Raw genomic sequence first — 25263 nt, forward strand, 5'->3', positions numbered from 1 at the left:
ACAAGGGTTTATTAAATCTGCTGACAAAACAATTAAAAGAAGCTGAAATTGTATTTAGACATGAACAAGGTAATCTAAATGATATTGAACATGAATGGACGAGTATGTCAGGCTCATCTTGGTGGAGAAATTTAGGAAAATCTGTAACTAGTTGGTCACAGTCTTCAGCGAAAATGGCAGCAGGGAATGTATTGTCTAATCCGATTGTTATTCTATTTATCATAGTTTTGCTGTGTATAATATATCAAATAATTATTATGTGTAAAATTAGGAGTATTTATAAGAATATAAAGATAGAAATGAAAAAGGAAGATGATATTTTAAGAGAGATGTTAAAACGAAAAAAATATAACTCTCTGATCTAATTTTTGTTTTTACAATAGGTTTGAAAATTCAGATGACATTCAGGGCAGATGGTGATACAAGGTTTTCAGAATAAAGAATGAATGTGATACGAATGGTGAGAGAATGAGTTAGGATTGATTATGATATGTCTCAAATCATAATCAGGGGGGACTGTAAAATATCAGTATTTCTATAATATGGATTAATTCTCTCATACAGACTATAGTTAACAGGCTTTGCTTACTTTAGAGAAGTGACTGACTTATTCTGAGTGCCTTGGCTCACACAGCTGTCTCTCTTGTCAAATGTATAGGTCAAAATAGTCAAAGCTGTCAAAATGTGACTATTTAGAGATAATGAATGGTTCTAAAGATCTCAGACTTTAGGCTTAAATATCTCAGACTAAGGTAATGCATAAATAACTGTATGCATATTGTTAAAATAACTAGGGTTCACTTAATATGGAAGAACTTATGAACATAGTGGCAAGCCACCATATGTGGTTGTAGTTTATAGGTCAGAATAGTATATAAAGCCGGTCTAACTCTTGTTCAGGAGATCTCATATCCCTTGAGACTCTCGAACACCCGGACAGCTGCTCAAGACTATATGTAAGAACAATGCTCGTTTTCTCTTCAAATAATTACTGCATGTCATGAACTTACTTTTCTTCATTTTTGTAATCACTTTTTGAAATGAATAATTAAAAACAAGATTTATTTTATCCTCAACATTGCTTTTACTTTTTGATTCTCAACCGTGCAAGAAGATATATATATATATTTTTCTACAATGTGTGAATGCAGCCTTGTCACTGGGTACAGTAAACATAGACTAATGCAGAATAACGAAGGGGACTCACTTGGCTTACCCATAGTTTGTCCATGTAGAGAATTTTGCTTTATTTTTCCTAAAACAGAGAGGGCCAAGGATGTAGCTACTGTGGGTGGGGATGGTGGGAAAGGTGTTAGGGTTACTAGGTGCCAATAAATCATCTGACTTGGTACATACAGGGCATGGGAAGTAACTTTAATTTGGGGCCCAAGTTAGCAAAAGACAAGAAATCACTTCAGGATTATAGGGGCTGTGTCAAGTTCTTAAGTGGCTAAAACTGCAAAGTGCTTTTAAAAACACGCAACTTTGCAATTTACCTCTTATTAAAAAATCCTCTCCACTCCTAAAAGTGTTGTCCGGTCCACACAGGACAACCTGTTTTAAGTTCTCTTCATACTCATTTGATAAATTTGTTCAAATTCTGCAATTTGGTTTAAATCGGCCATCTAATGTGTATGGGAATTTCCCCCAACATTGGAGACATAAGGATTGGGAGATTGGAATTCATTCACCCGATCCTTTTATTCTCTGAGTAGATGAGCCGCTGCCAAAATGGCCGAACCAACCAACATTCTTGTGTATTAGAGAGTTGTGAGAGATAGCTCGTTGGCCAAACTTTCTCGGGGTATATTTGTAACTTTCCCTCAACCACTACATGGCAAGACACTTGCTGTGCTTACATATCATGCCCCCTGAAGAAGTGTGGACGAAACGCGCGTTGGGGTGGAGGGACACGGCACACGCTCGTTGCATTTACTAAGTTTAGCAACTTCAATCTCTTTGATGATATTTGGCAATTTTGCTCACATTGGTAATTACTGATATTTTTGTAATGAGGTTAAGAATTATGTGATATTAATATACCTCTCGTGATATCACTGATACAATCTATCTACCTCAGCATAGGCACTTTAAGAGAACAATTGTTCTCACCATATATTTCATCAATGAGATATTGTGTTTGCTGAGAAAATTGAGTATTTTTATATGGAAATTTGGAGTCCTATAGAATGCATTTAAGGAGACAGTAGCCATATTTGTCCCTCGCATCTGAGGTTACTAGATTTTAATGAATATAATGTTGTTGTGCAATTAGAGTATTTAATAAACTAGTACATGATCGGAATTTAATCCGTTTAATTGTGCTTTTTGACGGTCACCTTTCACAAAATATGTGATTTTGAGCATGACGGATGGGTTGTATGTATAAGTTTGAGGCACATGATTATTTGGATCTGGTTGTGATATCATGGTATCAACATGTTGCTACTGTACACAGTATGTGGTTAACCCATTAATGGCCAGACCTGTAAAGATCTTAGTAACCAACCAATATTTTCGTATTTTTGCTACTCCTCATTTCAGCAGCCATAACTTTTCTTTCCTGCATATTGCACCCCTGTGGGGGCTCGGCTGCATTATATTCTATGGGGTTGCATAATATTCCAATGGGGCTGCATTATAGTCTATGGGGCTGCATTATTATCCCCCTGTGGGGGCTGCATTACACTCCTGTGGGGGGCTGCATTACACTCCTGTGGGGGGCTGCATTACACTCCTGTGGGGGGCTGCATTACACTCCTGTGGGGGGCTGCATTATACTTTATGGAGGACTATGGTGTACATTTTACTATATGGAGCACTATGCGGTGTGTATTATTCTATGTGGAGGACTATGGAGTGCATTATACTAAACAAGCAAAATTCTGCCTATTCATTGAGTGATTAGATTGTTTATGCCAGAACAAAAATCATTGTTCTCAGCAGCACATCGCCGGATGAAAACTGCAGATTTGCTGCTGATAACATGATACTATATGATTTACTAGTGATCGTTCTGTCCCCATCATACTTCCTCAGCCAGTGTAGTAAAGAGGCCGGGAAACAAGTGTCGAACGACTTCAATATTGTCGATTACACTTTTTTAACAGCCTGAACTCAGCGAATGTAAATTCAACCAAAATGTTTCGGTGTGACAGTGCAATATGTTATCATTTAGGGCCCTACTTAAAACTTTTACCCAGGGTCCCACTTTGTCTACAACTGGCCATGCATGCAATCACTGCAATATTTAAAGGGAATATGTCAGTACGATCAAACCACCTAAGCCGTCTATATGGGCTGCAGGTCATAGGAAGCTGAATATCTACATGAGATTCTGTCTCCAGCAATTATTACAGATGAAAAGTGCAGTTACCGGAGTGGCATATAAAGGCCGCTCTCTGCTCTCCTGATCTCACTGCAGAGCTGAGTGTGATTATACACATATGCAGGTTCCACTCAGCCTTAATCTCACAGGCAAACAGGGGGGCAATACAGCAGAGCTGTAGCTGTAAAAATGTTTGCCAGGATTCGAAGTTCAGTTCCAATGTTCTGTGTTAGTTACATGTCTCTCACTTCCTATTTCATGTAAAATTATCTCTGGAGGCCGATTCTCTTGCAGATCAGTGTCCGGCCCATAGCCCTGAACATCTCATTTACATATTAATGTGAATCTTTCACCACATTTGACCTGTTTAAACTATTAGTATGGGCATAGAGGTTAGGATGCTTCCACATTGCGTTTAGTTTCACGCAGCCCAACTAATCTAACAGTTAAGGCCTCTTTCACACTTCAGTTTTTTGCATCAGTCAAAATCCGCCAAAAGGACGGATGGCGGATCCGTTTTAGTACTGATGACAACGGATGCCACACGTCCGTTTGTTTGACGGATCCGACAAATGAAGAATTTTAAAGGAATCGCGAGAGGGAGAGGGAGAGGGAATTTTTTTTTGTCCGGCACCCAGAAAGAATTTCGGGTTAAATGAGTGTCTGGAGGATACGCCAGACAAAAAAACGTCGCAAGCTCCGTTTTTAAATCTTTGAGGATGGTGACGGACAGCAACTTTTGGCGGATCCGCAAAAAAAACGGATGCAACGGACGGCAATCCGCCAATAATGGAAGTCAATGGGGAAAAAAACGGATCCTCAAAAGAAAATTGCGGATCCGTTTTTTTAAAAACCTGGCGGATTGTGACTGTTTGTAAAAAACTGAAGTGTGAAAGAGGCCTAAGCTGTCACTAATAGGCTGTAAGACAGATACTGTGCATTATCTGTGTGACCAGCGCCCTATATAAGCCGCTTTTGTGCACTCTAATACTCAGCAATCACCCCATCCATGAACCGGTAGACTGTGAGTGGTTGTCTCATCAGCATTTTGCACCTGTGTTGCCGCCATCTTTAATTCAGGGGTTTGCTGCATCCGGAGAGTGCATTAGTTCTGAGACATAGGCAGATAAATAGTACTGCTCCATTTTTTGCTGTATTAATATTTTGAGGTCCAGCCACAGATTTTCAATGATGTACAGATCAGGGGACTGTGAGGGCCATTGTAAACCCTTCAGCTTGATGAAGTCTATTGTGGATTTTGACATGTGTTTAGGATCATTATCCATTTGTAGAAGCCATTATCAATTTCAGCTTTTTTACGGATGGTGTTCCTCCCCCGGCACAGAGTGGTGACATACCGCTCTTGCTGGGGATTCAGTTGACTCTGCTGATGCGACGGGTTGGGAGTTCCGTCGTCAATCTGATTAACAGCCGGCTTCCCCAGTTAGGCAGCAGGGATCTGGCTGTTAATCAGAATGACGCCGGAACATCCACCCCGTCGACAGAGGGGAGCAGAAAACAAGCCTCCGCACTGTAGACATAACGTCAGCAGAGGCTTCTGAATCCCCTACAGGAGCGGCGTGTGACCATTCTGTGCCGGGGAAGAACGGCGTCGTACACAACAGGCAAGTAAGCCACAATTACCTGCCAGATAGTGCTTAGGTACATTTGTTTGCTTTTTATAAAGTCCCGGATACCCCCTTTGATTTCATTTTGAACTGAGGGACTGGCAATTTGGAAACACTTTGCTATCTCCATAAAACCTTCTCCTGCTTTATGGGCCTCCACCATTTTCAGAGTGCTAGGCAGCTGCTTAGAAGAATCCATGCCTGCTGTTTTTTGGCACAAGGATATAGGGGTCCAGGTTGTTATAAAGCTGGGAAATTTGCATCATCTGGCCTTTCCGAACGACGATAGTGAACAATCCATAACCCTAACAGGCTAATTAAGGTCTGAAACCTTGGTCAAAGTTATCGGAGCATACAGATCTCCCAGGGTGCCTAAACTTTTACATGGCCTCAATTTCCTTTTTGTCATTTTTGAAATGTAAAAAAAAAAAAAAAAATTTTTTTTTGCTTAAAATACAAATTAAATGTGTCATCTTTAACTTTAGGTCTTTTAGAGATCATTTAATCTTCAACTTGCTGAACTATTCAGATTAACAGTAATTCTGACCAGGGGTGCCCAAACTTTTACATGCCACTGTATAAGGTTGCCATAATCAATCAAATAACACTGGATTTTGAGCCTGCCGATTTCAGCAATACAGGTGAAACATATAGGCTCCGATCCATTAATAGTAACGTTTTTTACTCCAAACTTCATGAGGGTCATGCAGAATAAGAGGCACTGAATTCATTAGAAGGCGAAAACTACTTAATAATAATAATAATAATAATTTTTATTTATATAGCGCCAACATATTCCGCAGCACTTTACAATTAAGCGGGGACATGTACAGACAATAAATTCAATACAAGTTAAGACAATTCAAACAATGACATTAGGAGTGAGGTCCCTGCTCGCAAGCTTACAATCTACAAGGAAATGGGGGGACACAGTAGGTGAGAAATGCTTGTTAATTCAGGTCTGGCAATTATAATAGGGATTTTCATATAAAGCTGCATGATCCGGTCATCAGCCCGTGTGTTTAAGTGCAATAGACAAGTATCAAGTGGAGTTATGTGCATGAAGGGTGTGGAGACAGATGAATAGTAGGGTGCAGATTCAGAATAATATTTGGAAGTAGGGAACAGGGCAAAGTTAGCTTGCTGAGTAGTTGATGTGATAGGCTTCTTTGAAGAGATGGGTTTTCAAAGCGCGCTTGAATAGGTCAGGGCTAGGTATCAGTCTGATCGTCTGGGGAAGTGCATTCCAGAGAGCTGGAGCAGCACGAGAGAAGTCTTGGAGACGGAGGTGCGAGGTTCGGATTACGGGGGATGTTAGTCTTAGGTCATTTGTAGAACGGAGGGCACGTGTAGGGCGATAGACAGAGATGAGAGAGGAGATATAAGGCGGTGCAGAACAGTGGAGAGCTTTATGGGTGAGAGAGATGAGTTTATACTGGACCCTGTAGCGAATAGGTAGCCAGTGTAATGACTGGCATAAGATGGAGGCATCGGTGAAGCGGCTGGACAGAAATATGACCCTGGCTGCCGCATTCAAGATGGATTGGAGAGGAGAAAGTTTGGTAAGAGGGAGACCGATCAGAAGAGAGTTGCAGTAGTCCAGACGAGAATGAATAAGAGCGACAGTAAGAGTCTTAGCAGTTTCAAAGGTGAGAAAAGGTCGGATTCTGGAGATGTTTTTAAGATGCAGGTGACAAGAGCGACTGAGTGATCGGATGTACGGAGTAAAGGAAAGTTCAGTGTCGAATATGACCCCAAGACAGCGGGCATGCTGCTTGGGAGTTATGGTTGAACCCTCCAGGGTTATTTCGATGTTAGGTAGAGTGAGGTTAGTAGAGGGGAGAAACACAAGAAGTTCAGTTTTAGAGAGATTTAGTTTCAGATAGAGGGAGGACATGATGCTAGAGACAGCAGACAGACAATCCTTGGTATTTTGAATTAGGGTAGGGGTGATGTCAGGGGAAGAAGTGTATAATTGGGTGTCATCAGCATAGAGATGATACTGGAACCCAAATCTGCTGATTGTTTGTCCAATAGGGGCAGTGTATAAAGAGAAGAGGAGGGGGCCTAGGACTGAGCCCTGCGGGACCCCGATAGTAAGGGGACGAGAAGAGGAAGAGGAGCCGGAAAAAGATACAGTGAAGGAGCAGTCAGAGAGGTAGGAGGAGAACCAGGAGAGGGCTGTGTCCTTGAGGCCTATAGAGCGGAGCATAGTGAGGAGGAGCTGGTGATCCACAGTGTCAAATGCGGCAGAGAGATCCAGGAGAATCAGCAGGGAGCAATGACCTTTCGATTTAGCTGTTATTAAATCATTAGAGACTTTAGTGAGGGCAGTTTCAGTAGAGTGTAACGAGCGGAAACCAGATTGTAAGGGGTCAAGAAGAGAGTTATCTGAGAGATAGCGGATTAGACGGGAGTGGACCAGGCGTTCCAGTTTAGAGATGAAGGGAAGGTTAGAGACAGGTCTGTAGTTAGCAGTGCAGTTCTGGTCCAGGGATGGCTTTTTAAGTAAAGGGGTTATGATGGCATGTTTAAATGAGGAGGGAAATATACCTGAAGAAAGAGAGAGGTTAAATATTTTAGTCAGGTGAGTGGTGACCACTGGTGAGAGAGACTGCAGGAGCTGTGAAGGAATAGGGTCACTGTTGCAGGTTGTAGGCCGAGCAGAAGCGAGGAGCTTGGAAACTTCTTCTTCTGAAACAGGCTCAAAGATGTCTAGTGAGCTTGAGGTGCGGCAGGGAAGGGGATCCAGGCACTGAGGAGATAGGGCTGAGATATCCTGATGGATGTGGTTGATTTTTTCTAGGAAATAAGTGGCCAGATCCTCACCGCTGAGGTTGGTGATGGGGGCCTGTACTTTAGGTTTCAGGAGGGAGTTTAAGGTTTCAAAAAGTCGTCTTGGGTTGTTGGATAGTGAGGTGATGAGGGTGGTGAAGTAGGATTGTTTGGCCAGATGAAGGGCAGAGTTATAGGTTTTGAGCATGAACTTATAGTGGATGAAGTCTTCTGCTAAGAGAGATTTTCTCCACTGCCGCTCTGCACACCTCGAGCATCGCTGAAGAGAGCGTGTTTGCGTTGTGTGCCAGGGCTGCCTTTGTCTGTGTCGGGTTTTTCTGCGTATAGAAGGTGCTGCTTCATCTAGGGCATTCTTCAGTGTATTATTGAAGTGTGACAATGCTATGTCTGGACAGGAGAGGGTGGAGATGGGGGCTAAAGATGTGTGGAGATTGTCCCTAAGCTGTTGGGTATTAATGGTACGTGTATTCCGATAAGTGTGGTAAGTGGGGGTGTCCCGGGTGAGGAGACAATTCTTGACAGAGAAGGAAAGAAGGTTGTGGTCCGAGAGCGGGAGAGGTGAATTAGTAAAGTCGTGCAGCGAGCCGGGACGGGAGAAAACCAGGTCCAGAGTATTCCCGTCCTCATGTGTAGGAGAATTAGTAAACTGTGAGAGGCCGAATGAAGAAGTTAGAGAAAGAAGATGAGAGGCAGACTGGGAGAGCGGATCATTGATGGGGATGTTAAAGTCTCCCATGATGAGGGTGGGGATGTCACAGGACAGAAAGTGAGTAAGCCAGGTGGTGAAGTGGTCTAGAAACTTAATACATTTTTCACACCAGTGGCATGCGTCTCTGTGCACCTAGCCAGAAATGTTAATCTAGTCAGTGACTGGAGCAACGTTTCTAGTGTAACGTATGGTGCCACTTTTGCTGAATTTGTCAGACGCCCGTTGCCACACCGTGTCCTGGTGGGGTTGGTCTAATCTGATAAAAGGTTTTGAAAAAGTAGTCCTACCCCGTGAAGTTTTCAACATTTCTTCACATTATACCCGCAAATTTAAAGGGGTTGTCGGGTCTAGCAGGACATGTCTGCAGACTTGTGAATTCTCCCAGTTCACGCACTGTGAGCTGCAAGGTTTTGCTGGAGTCTGCGACGGGAACAGCGTTCAGTATGTGATATGCATACTCCTGGCTAGAACCCGTCTGGCGGATGTGGCCTCGCTAAATACAGCTGATCTTATGTGATATACCAACCCAAAGTAACAAGTGTTTGTGAAGTGTAATGATACATGGTTTTCTAATTATTTTAAAAATCGAAATCTGAAAATTGTGACGTGGAAAAGTTCCCGAGGTATGAATACTTTTTCAAGGCACTGTACTTGTGGTGGTCATACTCCTAACATTAATAGTAGACGCTACAATAAGAAGCCAGATCGCCAGTAATTTGAGGATAGGTATCTTCTCTCCATCCAGTAGAGATGCCCTCCGCAGTATGATTGGAATTCAGGATCACATACAAAACCTGTCATTTTACTAATGTATTTCTCAGCTATTCCAATGGAATAAGAAACAATAAATGTCAAACAACAAAAGCCACAATGCTCGAATATGACAACGCCTCCCAACCTCCGCGCTCAGTACGGCAGTGAGAGAATAACAGAACACACAACCAGTTCTCACCAATGATTACACACGGTTAGACTGGGCAGTAACCAGTTGTCCCACATTCCTGGTTTACAAGGAGCGAGAATCTCATCACCGTACGTCACATGGACATCTCTGATGGGTTATCGCTTAAGTTTCTGTACTCCTGTACAGTGACGTTGGGACTCCACTATAATCTCAGTGTTTCCCTATGGGGGAAGGAAGAGCACAACAAAGAGAAACACAGACTGAGGGACGCAGGGGTCTTAGGTTTGGGCTCCACAGCAAATATCACAACTATCGGGTTCCATGCCTAAATCCCAACTCTGGCGACAGATTACCGCGTCGCACTGCTACATCACATGTAATGACCGTCATGGGGTCATGCGACAGTCTGACCACAAAATTATCATAAACAGCAGGAGACACGGCCCCTGCAGACTTCATCACAACGGTCATTTCACCGGCAAATCGCAGCTCTAATTCTTTTTTTACCACTGCAAATGTGTCTGCTCACCGCCTGTCTGGCCCTTGCATTGCCGTGGCCTTAGTCTATGTTTACACACTGCATTTGGTGCAGAAAATCTGCAGCGTGATCCAGTGAAGTATGTGCGGATTTTACAGGCTGCAGCGTGCTAACTGTGCCGAATCCGCACCGATTTCGCCCTTCGGCCGTGTTCACACGGTCAGTGTTTTCCATCACTATCGGGAAGCCACCTCTGCATTGTTCACCCACTCCAGGCTTTGGCTTACAGACACTGATCGTGAGACCGCGGCCTTCGTGACGGGAACACAAGCTGATCTTCTGTGGATTATGTTGCGGGGAAAAAAATTCTCACCAAATATTGGAGGTGAGAAAAAAAAGTGACCGGACCCTGGTCCAGCTCTCGTGTCAGAGCCCTATGTAACGCCTGCTACCTGCTGGGATCCCTGGGGACGCTGCCGATTAGTAGGTGTGATGTCATCATGGCCCTGTTACTCACGTGTGACATCACGATGGGACTACTAATCAGATGTAACACGGATCCCGGCAGGAGGTCCGCCGCGCTCTGGTCTGGGGGTGTCGGGACTGCTGTCATGGCTGCCGGACCACCTCTACCAAATACACTACGTGTGCACCTCCATTATTAGTCCCATAGAATAAATCATGGAAGTGCTGCGTCAGGATGAGATTTACATCACTGGGATGGCGCCTGTGAGCTGGGAACAACCGGCTGCCTGTTCTGTAATGGCCGCTGTACAGAGGCAGGAGCGGAGTCACAGACGTGCAGCTCTATCACAAGCCGGTAATAATGACGTAAACAGTGCGGTAACGCGGACAAGAACGGTCAGCTGGTGAGTGACGTCACCTGAGCGGCGGCCGGGCAGCTGGTGTGTGACGTCACCTGAGCTGCGGCCGGGCAGCTGGTGTGTGACGTCACCTGAGCGGCGGCCGGGCAGCTGGTGGGTGACGTCACCTGAGCGGCGGCCGGGCAGCTGGTGGGTGACGTCACCTGAGCGGCGGCCGGGCTGCTGGTGGGTGACGTCACCTGAGCGGCGGCCGGGCTGCTGGTGGGTGACGTCAGTGACCAGTGGCGCAGACGTGTCTCAGGAGGAGTGGGCCACGTACCTGTGCACATTGGCTCCTCTGCATGGAGGACTGTACTGCAGAGGCGGCCACGTGACCTTCTTATCGTTTTACTGCAGGCTGTAAAGTGCAGGCCTCGCAGTGATAAGGGCCGTGCAAATGGCGTGCTCTGTCTCCCTTTTAAAGTGTCCCCCACCCAAGAAAAAAATAAAGAGTTCTCGCCTCTCCATGTAATAGGGGATCACTTGTTTTCATTCTAAAATAACCCTTTAAAGGGAGTTTGTCATCCCCAAGACTGACACCACTCATACAGGGGCCTTGCCCCCATAACAATCCCACCTGTGCTGTAGATTTGCATGGTCGGTGGAGGGTCAGTGATTGAGTTCTGGCAGCGCTCGTTCTCCAGAGCCGTCAGTCAAAAGGCAGGTGCGGAGCATTGTGTAACTGTCGGGTGGAATGTTGCACCGCGGTCCTGGCCACAACCGCATCGGACCCCCGGCCACGACCGCTCCTGGCCCCAACCACGGCCACAGGGTTCAGACACTTTGCACCGCACTTATCTGTGTGACTGATGTCCTATGCAAGCCCTATTTGTGTGCATTTTTCAGTAGGCAGCCAGACCATAATGGGTTACTGGCTGTTCTCGTCAGTGGTTTGCACCTGTGCTGCCTCAGCCTTTATCGATGGAGGTCTGCTGCATCCTGCTAGTGCATTAGTCAGGGTTTCGTGAGTCACCTTTCAAATGTGTCTTTTTGAATATTTGAGAATTTTCCCTAATGTGCGGGGTTCGGACATAAGCCTTGACAGGGCCAAGGAACAGGTGCCTGAGCGCAGTGTGAAAGCCCCCTTAGGGTGTGTGCACATGCTGCGGATTCTGCTGCGGATCCCCAGCAGTTCCGCAGTCAGTGTACAGTACAATGCAAGTCAACGGGTTTTCAAAACCGCAGTGCCCACGGTGCGTTTTTTTTCCGGTTTAAAAACTGCAGCATGTCAATTCTTTCTGTGGATTCCACAGCGGTTTGCCACCTCTTCCGTTATCCAGTTGTCAAACCGCAGGGGAAATCCGCAGGCAAATCCACAGATAAGCCGCAGGTCACTTTACCTGCAGATCCGTGCGGAAAAATCCGCAGCGTGTGCACTTACCCTTATACTGCTCAGTAAAAGTAACCGACCCTTGGCTCACAAGTGGCTCCCCATTATCAAACACAGCCAGCCCCCCACATTGGTTGATGTCAGCCTATTAAGGGGGAACTTGCAGCGCTGCCTGTGTGGTAGGGGCCAGGATTGGGGGGGGTGGTCCACTGCTTACCACGACCGGACGCGGCAAAGACGAATTGGAGGCAGAATTCAGTTGTAACAGATCCGGGTTTATTTGCCGTCCTCCTGACGACCTTAGCCATGCACCGCAGTTCCTTTACAGCTCTCCGTACTCAAGCCTGGGTACCTTTCACCTCTCCTTTAGTCGTGATGACGTTCCTCGCGGATCTTTCACTGGGGCTGTCCTAGACCAATCTACCGCCAGCGCTTCACCTGCCCGAGGTCGTCATCCAGTCGGTACTCCCGGGGCCTCGTCTGTCCTGCGGTACGTCGTGTCAGAGCCACCCCCCTGACTGTCTTCTCTCATCAGTCCCCTGGTCGAGCTCTTCACCGTTCTCCATCTTCTGTCCTGAGTCTTCCTCTGCTGAGCTCCTCCCGACTAACCTCGCCCTGGAACCCCAACCAGTCCTATTTATCCCCTCTCTCACTGTGAATTTCCCTCCTGGGTTCCTATCTCCCCGCCCCCCATGACTAAGCAGTTTCTATAGCCATAAGCTGATGTTAAGTTCTGAACTACACTCCTCCCTGCCATCTTGTGGTCAAATCTCGGTACTGCACTCCCTTTTCTGTCTTTCCCTGCTGTTACCTTTCTGTCATTGCCAATCCATGTCTACTGTGCACACATCGTCCCCTCCTACTTCCAGTCAAGTCTGTCCGTCAATTCAACTTCCCCACACCTGTGTCTGAGCACATGGTGCATGTTGCAATTTTAAGGGGCACCACCAAAGAGGAGGAGGCCAGACTCTAAGGTATCGGGGATAGGATGGACCAAAATGGAGCGTGGTGGCTCAGTGGTTAGCCTTGCATCGTGGAGTCCTGGGTTCAAATCCCACCAAGGACAACATCTGCAAAGGAGTCTGTATTTGCTTGGATTTCCTCTGGGTACCTCATAGGGAAAATATAGATCTTAGATAGGAGCCAGCTCCTGATGTTTGTATCAAATAATAGCAGACTATACTGAGCCAATCTATATGTTTTTTTTAGCAGGATACAGATATATAACGGCCAGATGGAGGGCATTTTTTTGGTCTCTCATTAATACAGCATTTTGGACAAGTCCAGCAGTAAACATAAATAAATGTAACACTCTCATAGATGGGATTGTGTCTCAGGACTATTTGGATCACTAAAATCCTGGAGCGGTTAGCCACTGTATACTTCACAGTTAGGCTAAGTTCACACGTACCGGAACTCTCGCGGAAATTACCGTGAGAATTCCGGAATTCCATTCCACGGGAAAATCGCATTTTAAATTCCCGCAATTTTCCCGCGGAAAAACTAGCATTTTGCAAGCGTATTTAGTGACAGCGCAAGATCTGGAGCCTGGTCTCCACGGTTGTATGAATACTGAAGGTCCTGCAACAGAAACCAGAGGAATAGGAAGCTGTAAATGCTCTATTCCCAACTAAGGCTAAGTTCACACGTAGCGGAACTCTCGCGGAAATTACCGCGAGAGTTCCGGAATTCCATTCCACGGGAAAATCGCATTTTAAATTCCCACGATTTTCCAGAGGAAAAACTAGCATTTTGCAAGCGTAATTAGCTTGCAAAATGCTAGCGTTTTCCAAGCGATCTGTAGCATCGCTTGCAGAACTAATTGACAGGTTGGTCACACTCGTCAAACATAGTGTTTGACAAGTGTGACCAACTTTTTACTACTGAGGCCGCCTATGCAGCATCAGTAGTAAAAGATAAAATGTAAAAAAAAATAAAAATGGTGTTATTCTTACCTTCCGACGTCCCGCGCAGGCGTTCCCAGTAATCCTTTGCGAAAATGCCCGCGATGACGTCCGTTCTCACGGGATCGCTATGTCTCGCGGTCATTCGCGATGACGTTGCGCGAATGACCGCGAGACTTCACGATCCCGCGAGAACGGACGCCATCACGGGCATTTTCGCAAAGGATTACTGGGAACGAGAGCGTGGAGAGAAACGGGAAGGCTGTGCGGGACGCCAGAAGGTGAGAATAACAATATTTTTTATTTTAAATTCTATTTTTTACAGGGATATGGTACCCAAAGCCCGGAGGACAGTCTCGTCTCCTCCGGACCGTGGGTACCATCCGCAAATGTTCTGCTTACTTTCCGCATGGTGTGCACAGCCACATGCGGGAAGTAAGTGGAACAATGCATTCCTATGGGTGCGGGATCGCCGTGATTCCGCAAAATTAATGAGCATGCTGCGGTTTTTACCGCGAAGCGATTCCGCCACAGTAAAAGCCGCAGCATTAGCACAGCATTGTGGAATCCCATAGGAATGCATGGGATGCTTATTTTTCGCGGCAAAATCGCGCGGTTAAAACCGCCGCGGAAGCGCGAAAAAAACGCCACGTGTGAACTCAGCCGGGATCACACATGCGAGAAACTCGGGCGAGTCTTGCATCTTAATCCGGGACTGCCGCTGGCACACGGATTGGAGCGTGCGGCAGCATAGCAATACATGCAGCTGCACACTCCGCTGCCGGGTATTAACATGCGAGACTCTGCTGTGTTTCTTGCATGTGTGATCCCGGCCTTAGGAGTAAAAGTAACTAATAGAGGAGACGCCACAAAAATGATGACAACACCGCTGGCGAAGGCATTTTCTTCAAGTGGATTCTCTTGACTGAGCCGTCATCTAAGAGGCACCAAGTGCAAATAACCTTAAAAGTACTGTAAGGGGGTGACAGAGGCCGCCATATGCCTCACCCTCTCTAAACAGTGTTAGTCTTGAATATGAGCTGCTTCATAGAGTTTTATGAATGTTAATGTATTCATTTACTGTTATTATAATGTCTATTAAGCACTGTGCTCAGCTTCTTCCAGCAGCCTTATAGAAAAGTAATGGAGTGGCAATCAGACATAAAGTGCCTCACAGGGCATAAAATTCCTCATTCTGTGAGTCAGTCCTCCACCAATCAATAAGTTATCACCTATCGTGTGGATAGAAAATAGCATGTTTTCCTTGGACAACCCCTTCAAGAGATCATTGTCATTTTAATAACCGTAGGCTCATCTGATGACTTACAAAGTTGCGTAGTATTTATAGCCCCAAACACTGTAAAATGCTGCCCACTAGGTGTTTTCAGTCTCTCTAATTTGCTGTCCTCTGCCTGTTGTCCAGGCTCTCTCTGGGGTCTTTACTCGGATCTGGTCTCTCGGTTTCTTTACTTGGTTCTGGTCTCTCAACTCCTATATTCGAATCTGGTCTCTCGACTCCTTTACTCAGATCTGGTCTCTTGACACCTTTACTCGGATCTGGTCTCTTGACACCTTTACATCTGGTCTCTCGACACCTTTACTCGGATCTGGTCTCTTGACACCTTTGCTCGGATCTGGTCTCTCGACACCTTTGCTCGGATCTGGTCTCTCAACACCTTTACTCGGATCTGGTCTCTCGACTCCTTTACTCGGATCTGGTCTCTCGACACCTTTACTCGGATCTGGTCTCTCGACTCCTTTACTCGGATCTGGTCTCTCGACTCCTTTACTCGGATCTGGTCTCTCGACTCCTTTACTCGGATCTGGTCTCTCGACTCCTTTACTCGGATCTGGTCTCTCGACTCCTTTACTCGGATCTGGTCTCTCGACTCCTTTACTCGGATCTGGTCTCTCGACTCCTTTACTCGGATCTGGTCTCTCGACACCTTTACTCGGATCTGGTCTCTCGACTCCTTTACTCGGATCTGGTCTCTCGACTCCTTTACTCGGATCTTATCTCTCGACTCCTTTACTCGGATCTGGTCTCTCGACTCCTTTACTCGGATCTGGTCTGTTGACTCATTTATTTGGTGACCTCAGGTGGATGGCACCTGACCCCAAAAGGCCTGGAGGTAGGGATGGCAGTGTTAGGAGAGGCGGAAGACACTAAATAAAAATAAATAAAGTGCCTTCGCCACGCGGGGTCCACCGTGCGGTGGATGGAAAAACCGCAGCTAGAAGAAGCAGAACACTATGGCGGTAATGTGCACAGGGTTTGACTGCACCCAAAGTGCACTAACGCAAACTCTGTTATACTCACAGAGCTGCAGGCATAGAGCATAAACTAAACGCTGAGTCTGTTCAGGGTCACAGACTCTCAGCGATACAGACATGGTATTAAAGGTCACAGGAGTAGCCTTAAACAACAGGACTACTCCTTCTAGACCTACTGTAAAGTAAGGCGCGAGGCGTCGCAACTGCGAATGCCCGGCAGAACTGCAACCACAGCGCGGCGTGAACTGAGCCGCAGAGAAGGCACCGCTATGTTGCAAGCGCGATGCAGGACGGTAGCTGCTGAAGTAGATGGAGCATAAGCTCCATAGCGCTGCTACTGGCCGATACCCAAACACTCACACAGACGTATTATCAGAGGGAAGGGGTTTCTTAATAAGTCAGTCACCAGTCCAAGCATCTATCACCATACACACAGCAGCAAGTATGAAAATTCTAGCACATGGCGGAACAGCCATGCGCACTTTTTATAGTGAACGGGACCTTCCGGAAATCTCCAGAGCCCTGGGCTGAACCAATGGAATCAGGAGCAGGGCCTGAGCACCTGACTCCTGAACTCCAATGGGAGCTCATCCCATGAGCATGCTTAGAAGAAGGGACGAAGGACTTAGCCTCCGGAGAGAGTTGCTGTAAAGCAATCTTTTCTGCAATCTCCTTTGCATTAAACACAGAGCAGGAGACTGCAGCATGTGAGGGTCTAGATCCCTGCCTAGCAATGGCCGAAATCTGACTCCTAACAGGCAGACTGGGCAAGTCCAGACAGGCTCGGCTGGAACAGTAGCTGGCACAAGTGACACATGGACTGGTACTGGCAGACATAACAGGTATCTTGATAGAGAAGCACTGGCTGGCACGGCTGATAGGCAGGCAGACAGCTGATAGACAGATGGGCACGGCTGATACAGGATACAAGTACTGGGACCTGAGAACTAGCAAGCGTGTTAGACATACAAACAACGTTGCTCAGGCACCTCCATGCTGCAGGAGGTGCCTGAAATTGTAGGAGTAGAGTTGAGCGATACCGTCCGATACTTCAAAATATCGGATCGGAATGGATCGGCCGATCTTTAAAAAAAGTATCCGTATCGCCGATGCCGATACCGGAAGTCCCATTCAAGTCTATGAGACTTCCGGTATCGGAATTGGAAAAACCCTTTCCTGCCCTTGTACAGCCTCTCGGGGGTCTGTACGGGCCTTCCGGGGGTCTCTGCCGGCCTGCCGGGGGTCTGTGCCGGCCTGCCGGTGGGCTGTGCGGACTGCCCGGGGTCTGTACCGGCCTGCCGGGGGGCTGTGCCGGCCTGCCGGTGGTCTGTGCACCCTGTGGGGGTCGGTACCGGCCTGCCGGGGGGCTGTGCCGGCCTGCCGGGGGGCTGTGCTGATGTCCGGGGGTCTGTGCAGGCATCGTCCGATGGGACTACAAGTCCCATCGGGCGATGCCTGCTACCATGACAGTGATTGACACATTAGCCAATGATGGGACAGTAGTAGTCCCATCATCCGGCTAATGTGTTAAATGTAAAAAAAAAAAAAAAAAATACTACATACATACATACTACATGCATTCTACATACATACTACATGCTACATACATAGTACATATATACTACATGCATGCTACATACATACTACATGCTGCATACATAGTACATATATACTACATGAATGCTACATACATGCTACATACATACTACATACATACTACATATATACTACATGCATGCTACATACATACTACATGCATGCTACATACATACTACATGCTACATATATACTACATGCATGCTACATACATGCTACATACATACTACATACATACTACATGCATGCTACATACATGCTACATGCTACATACATACTACATATATACTACATGCATGCTACATACATACTACATGCATGCTACATACATACTACATGCTACATACATACTACATACATACTACATGCATGCTACATACATACTACATGCTACATACATACTACATATATACTACATGCATGCTACATACATACTACATGCTACATACATACTGCATACATACTACATATATACTACATGCATGCTACATACATACTACATGCTACATACATACTACATACATACTACATGCATGCTACATACAATACATTCATACAATACATACATAGACATACAGTACATATAACATAGAGTAGCATACTTACCAATACTTGTCACATTGTTCCCCGAAGCCATTGTCTTCTACGGAATAAATATTAAAATAACAAACCACAAAAATACTCACCCATGATCCGAAGCAGTCCACGAGTGTGTCCCACGACGATCTTGGGTAGAGAACTGCAGCATCAGCTTTTACCATAAAGTGAGACTAGGGACTTTTTTTTTTTAAGTGGCGGAGGAATACAGTGCGGAAGGATACCTACCTTCCGTCATTGGATTCCTGCAGCCCGTAGAGAGCGGCAGCATCAGCTGATGCTGCAGTTCTCTACCCAAGATCGTCGTGGGACACACTCGTGGACTGCTTCGGATCATGGGTGAGTATTTTTGTGGTTTGTTATGTTAATATTTATTCCGTAGAAGACAATGGCTTCGGGGAACAATGTGACAAGTATTGGTAAGTATGTTACTCTATGTTATATGTACTGTATGTCTATGTATGTATTGTATGAATGTATTTTATGTAGCATGTATGTAGTATGTATCATGTAGTATATATGTAGCATGCATGTAGTATGTATGTAGCATGTATGTAGTATGTATGTAGCATGTAGTATATATGTAGCATGCATGTAGTATGTATGTAGTATGTATGTAGCATGTAGTATGTATGTAGCATGCATGTAGTATATATGTAGTATGTATGTAGCATGTAGTATGTATGTAGCATGCATGTAGTATGTATGTAGTATGTATGTAGCATGTACACTCACTGGCCACTTTATTAGGTACACCATGCTAGTAAGGGGTTGGACCCCCTTTTGCCTTCAGAACTGCCTCAATTCTTCGTGGCAGAGATTCAACAAGGTGCTGGAAGCATTCCTCAGAGATTTTGGACCATATTGACATGATGGCATCACACAGTTGGCGCAGATTTGTCGGCTGCACATCCCTGATGCGAATCTCCCATTCCACCACATCCCAAAGATGCTCTATTGGATTGAGATCTGGTGACTGAGGAGGCCATTTGAGTACAGTAAACTCATTGTCATGTTCAAGAAACCAATCTGAGATGATTCGAGCTTTATGACATGGCGCATTATCCTGCTGAAAGTAGCCATCAGATGTTGGGTACATTGTGGTCATAAAGGGATGGACATGGTCAGCAACAATACTCAGGTAGGCTGTGGCGTTGCAACGATGCTCAATTGGTACCAAGGGGCCCAAAGAGTGCCCAGAAAAAATTCCCCACACCATGACACCACCACCACCAGCCTGAACCGTTGATACAAGGCAGGATGGATCCATGCTTTCATGTTGTTTACACCAAATTCTGACCCTACCATCCGAATGTCGCAGCAGAAATCGAGACTCATCAGACCAGGCAACGTTTTTCCAATCTTCTACTGTCCAATTTCGATGAGCTTGTGCAAATTGTAGCCTCAGTTTCCTGTTCTTAGCTGAGAGGAGTGGTACCCAGTGTGGTCTTCTGCTGCTGTAGCCCATCTGCCTCAAAGTTCGACGCACTGTGCGTTCAGAGATGCTCTTCTGCCTACCTTGGTTGTAACGGGTGGCAATTTGAGTCACTGTTGCCTTTCTATCAGCTCGAACCAGTCTGCCCATTCTCCTCTGACCTCTGGCATCAACATGGCATTTCCGGCCACAGAACTGCCGCTCCCTGGATTTTTTTTCTTTTTCGGACCATTCTCTGTAAACCCTAGAGATGGTTGTGCGTGAAAATCCCAGTAGATCAGCAGTTTCTGAAATTCTCAGACCAGCCCTTCTGGCACCAACAATCATGCCACGTTCAAAGGCACTCAAATCACCTTTCTTCCCCATACTGATGCTCGGTTTGAACTGCAGGAGATTGTCTTGACCATGTCTACATGCCTAAATGCACTGAGTTGCCGCCATGTGATTGGCTGATTAGAAATTAAGTCTTAACACACAGTTGGACAGGTGTACCTAATAAAGTGGCCAGTGAGTGTATGTAGCATGCATGTAGTATATATGTGGTATGTATGTAGCATGTAGTATGTATGTAGCATGCATGTAGTATGTATGTAGTATGTATGTAGTATTTTTTTATTTTTTTTTAACATTTAACACATTAGCCGGATGATGGGACTACTACTGTCCCATCATTGGCTAATGTGTCAATCACTGTCATGGTAGCAGGCATCGCCAGATGGGACTTGTAGTCCCATCGGACGATGCCTGCACAGACCCCCGGACATCAGCACAGCCCCCCGGCAGGCCGGTACAGCCCCCCGGCAGGCCGGTACAGACCCCCACAGGGTGCACAGACCACCGGCAGGCCGGCACAGCCCCCCGGCAGGCCGGTACAGACTCCGGGCAGTCCACACAGCCCCCCAGCAGGCCGGCACAGCCCCCCGGCAGGCCGGCAGAGACCCCCGGAAGGCCCGAAATGACGGCGCATCATGATGCGCACACACCGCGCATCATGATGACGTCATTTCGGCTGTCAATCAACTTTGAACTTCCGATTCCGATGCCCGATAATGAAAAAATATCAGATGTCGGTATCGGAATTCCGATACAGCAAGTATCGGCCGATACCCGATACTTGCGGTATCGGAATGCTCAACGCTATGCAGGAGTCCTCCAGCTATTGGCTGGGGACATTTTAGGGAAATGCACATGGCCCTTTTAAGAGAGAGGAAGCGTGCGCATGCTCTAAGCACAATGTCCTGGGCTCTACGCACAATGCACACACCCCGGGCAGCTGCCGAATCAGAAGGAGAATACAGACCAGGATGGGATCTGATGTGGAGAATAGCCGGCATCTCTGCAGGGGGAAGGGGGCAGAAGGCAGTGATACCGGCGCTACAGTATCCCCCTTGATGCCCCCTTTTTTTCAAGCCGGCAAGAAATAGCTCCAGGAGGCGAGGGGCATGGATGTTCTCCCTGGGCTCCCAGGACCTCCCCTTAAGACCAAAACCGTTCCAGTCCACAATTAAAAAGGTTTATCCTCTTACTCTCTTGGTGTCCAGAATCCAACTGAGCGACTTTAATTATTTTGGATATCTCAATAATGTGTTGAGCAGGATGAGAAATGGGTAATGAATTGGCAGTAGTAGTTAGCAAAACCTCTGGATATCTTTCAGACCGTCTGGACGGGGCCACTTCAGAATGGCTGAAACTTTTTCACGATCCATTTCCAGACAGGACTCGGAGATAATGTATCCAAGTAATGGAAGAGAAGGCCGCTCAAAAATGTGCTTTTCATATTTGGCGTATATGCGGTTCTTCCTTAGCCTCTGCTGAACCTGGCGAACATCTCTACGGTGTGAAGGAAGGTCGGGGGAGAACACTAGGATATCGTCCATGTATACTACTACACACTGTTATGAGTTCATTTTCTCCTTCACCTCTGATGTCTGATGGGCTCCCTCTGCTGGTGAAAGGAGGTAGTGAAATTGATCTGAATGGGAAGAACCTGTCATCTGAACAGGTGGAGTGTGGTTGGACATCCGGAATTTCTGAGTGGATATAAGGCAGCCGACGCCCTGCAGGGTTGCTGGTGATCCTTTCTGCTCTGAGCTCTGGCATCCAGTTTAGTTCCTGTCTACTAAAAGGTAAGTTTTTGCTCTGCTATTTTTCCATGAGATTTTGTCTGTTTACTTAGTGTTTGTGTTCAGCCAGCCCTGGTTGGGATGGGCTGAACTCCATTTTTGTCTCTGATCAGTTGATCTCTTTGCTCTGTCTTCAGAATATACCTGAGTGCTGATATAGTGATTTTGAAGTCTAGTGACTTCAGGGCCTTTTCTATCAGACGTGTTTGACATTATTTTTGGCAGGGTTTTGTGCGTGATTGCAGCCAGCATCTTTTCTGTCCTTTCCTATCTAGTTAGTTGGGCCCCATCATTTGCTCAGCCTGTCTTTCTGTCTGTGTATGTGTTTTCATCTGTTTTTCACAGACAATACATGTTGGGGGCTGTCTATTGCTTTGGGGTCTGCTCTGGGGCAGTTTAGATTTCCCCTTTCTTTCTTTAGGCTTATTTAGCTCTCCGGCTGTGACGAGGGGTCTAGGGCACCATAGGAACCCCCCACGGCTACTGTTAGTTGTGGTGAATAGGATCAGGGGTCTGCAATCCGCTAGCTACCAACCTCTCCGGTTTTCTGGACTTAGCTTGTGTTTTTGTTTTTTCCTCCTCCGGTGACTCATTCATAACAGAATCACCAGCCATACCGCAGATTCTAGGGTACTCAATAGCAGGAAAGAATTGTAAATTAAAAAAAAAAAAAAAAGTGTCAGAATTTTTTTTTTGTGTATATTTTTTCCTCTATTTCTCTGAGGCCGTAGGGGGAATTTTTACTCAATGGAGATTAAGCAATTGTCTGATCGTGTGGATCAGCTCACTGCTGAAGTGCGGGGAATTTCCGCCTATCTTGCTCATTCACATGCTGCTGAAACAAAGATCCCAACTCCTGATGTGTTTTTTGGGGATCGATCTAAATTTTTGAATTTTAAGAATAATTTTAAATTATTTTTTGCCTTGAAGCCTAACTCATCGGGGAGCTCCGCGCAGCAGGTTAAAATTGTCATCTCTTTGCTGCGCGGCGATCCCCAGGATTGGGCGTTTTCTTTAAAACCTGATGATCCTATTCTAACTAATGTGAATGCATTTTTTCAAGCCTCGGGGTTGTTGTATGATGAACCTAATGCTATTGATCAGGCTGAAAAGGCCCTGTTGGCATTGAGCCAGGGTCAGGATTCTGCAGAGTTGTACTGTCAAAAATTCCGAAAGTGGGCGGTCCTTACTACCTGGAATGATGGTGCCTTGGCAGCTCTCTTTCGGAAGGGTTTGTCAGAAACCGTAAAAGATACTATGGTGGGATTTCCTGTTCCCTCTGGTCTTGACGATTCTATGTCATTAGCCTTTCAGGTTGATCGGCGTTTGCATGAACGCAAAACTGCACGAGAGGTGTTGCCACCTGTTGAACAAATGTCTGAACCTATGCAATGTGATAGAGTTTTGTCTAGGGCGCAACGTCAGGAGTTCAGAAGGCATAATAAGCTGTGTTTTTTTTGTGGAGATGCCTCTCATATTATTTCTGTCTGCCCTAAACGAGAGAAACGTTTTGCACACACATTTGCTGTGGTTGGTGTTCAACCTAAGTTTCTTCTGGCAATTACTCTGATCTGCTCCCTGCCCACATTTTCCGCTAAGGCTTTTGTGGATTCGGGAGCAGCTCTGAACCTGATGGACTTGGATTTTGCTAAACGTTGTGGGTTTCCTATGACACCTCTGCGGATGCCTATCCCTTTGAGGGGTATTGATGCTACTCCTTTGGCGAAGAATAAACCTCAGTTTTGGACCCAGGTGGTAATGCGTGTCACCCAAGACCATCAAGAAAATTGCAGATTTTTGGTGTTGCATAATTTGCATGACACCATTGTTCTGGGGTTTCCCTGGTTGCAAATCCATAATCCAGTTTTGGATTGGAAATCTTTGTTTGTGGTGAGCTGGGGTTGTCGGTGTGCCCTTAGTGACGCTCCTGTTTTCTCCACCTCTCACCAGTCGCATGATGTTCCTGACTATTTGGCTGATTATTATGATGTATTTAGTGAGAATGAGTCTGCGTCTTTGCCTCCTCATAGGAGTTATGACTGTGCAATTGAGCTGAGCCCTGGGTGTAAATTTCCCAAGGGTCGACTTTTCAATTTATCTTTAGCATCCTCAATAGTCAGAACCTCCCACTCCCGTCTCCAAGACTTTACACGTGCCGCGCCAATTCTTTGGAATGCACTTCCCAGGTCAATACGATTAGTCCCCAATCCCCACAATTTTAAGCGTGTCCTGAAAACGCATTTATTCAGACTGGCCTACCGCCTCAACACATTAACCTAATCTATCCCTGTGTGGCAGAGCCAAAAGTCTTACCATAACCAGGTTCCCCGCATCATTCTCCCACATGCTTTATGCATCCATTAGCCCTCTGTGTCCGTACTGTCACACACCTAACATTATGGCTGGTCCATACAATCAGGGCAACTGTTACCACCCACCTTTCGTGTCTACCTCTTTCCTCATAGACTGTAAGCTTGCGAGCAGGGCCCTCATTCCTCTTGGTATTTGTTATAATCTACTGTATGTGATTATTGTTATGCTGTAATGTCTATTGTCTGTACAAATCCCCTCTGAAATGTAAAGTGCTGCGGAATATGTCGGCGCTATAAAAATAAAATTTATTATTATTATCTGTACCCGAGCACACGAGGCTATGCGATCCTATATTAAGGAGTCGTTGGAGAAGGGTCATATTAGACCATCCTCTTCACCCTTAGGTGCTGGGTTTTTTTTCGTGGCCAAGAAAGATGGTTCATTAAGGCCTTGTATTGACTATCGTTCCCTCAACAAAATTACTGTTAAATATCAGTATCCGTTACCCCTGATTTCTGATCTATTCTCTAGAGTTAAAGGTGCTTGCTGGTTTACCAAGCTTGACCTCAGGGGGCGTAAAATCTTATTCGCATTAAGCTTTGGGATGAATGGAAGACGGCGTTTAATACTCCGGAGGGACATTTTGAGTACCTGGTGATGCCTTTTGGGCTCACTAATGCCCCTTCTGTCTTCCAGTGCTTCATGAATGATATTTTCCGAGACTTTGTGGATACATTTTTGATCATCTATCTGGATGATATTTTGATCTTTTCCAGGGATTGGGACTCTCATGTGGAACATGTTCGGACTGTGTTCCGGATTTTGAGGGAGAATTCCCTGTATGTCAAGGGATCGAAATGCCTTTTTTGGGTACAGAGGATTTCATTTTTGGGATTTATTTTGTCTCCGTCAACTATTGAAATGGACCCGGCCAAGGTACAGGCCATTTATGATTGGGTTCAGCCCACTTCTTTGAAGGCCCTCC

General features: G+C 45.9%; 1 protein-coding gene across 7 annotated transcripts in view; it reads right to left on the reverse strand.

Moving 5' to 3' along the window:
* TM4SF1 (transmembrane 4 L six family member 1) overlaps window positions 1-25263 on the reverse strand; it is a 226794-nt gene that overhangs the window by 186740 nt on the left and 14791 nt on the right. For 2 of the 7 annotated variants that reach the window (XM_073581078.1, XM_073581074.1), the window contains exon 1: window positions 11284-11491. The exons of 1 other annotated variant lie outside the window; for it this stretch is intronic. In XM_073581078.1, the coding sequence (XP_073437179.1) occupies window positions 11284-11302 (19 nt within the window). In that variant the 5' untranslated portion in view covers window positions 11303-11491. Of the gene's footprint in view, window positions 1-10360; window positions 10632-10986; window positions 11143-11283; window positions 11492-25263 lie in introns of those variants that run through there. 4 more of the 7 variants (XM_073581077.1, XM_073581073.1, XM_073581079.1 and 1 more) reach the window with 3 other exon arrangements.

The sequence above is a fragment of the Dendrobates tinctorius genome, unplaced genomic scaffold, assembly GCF_039654945.1.
Source record: "Dendrobates tinctorius isolate UK_male_01 unplaced genomic scaffold, ASM3965494v1 ptg000069l, whole genome shotgun sequence".
NCBI classification, from domain to species: Eukaryota; Metazoa; Chordata; class Amphibia; order Anura; family Dendrobatidae; genus Dendrobates; species Dendrobates tinctorius.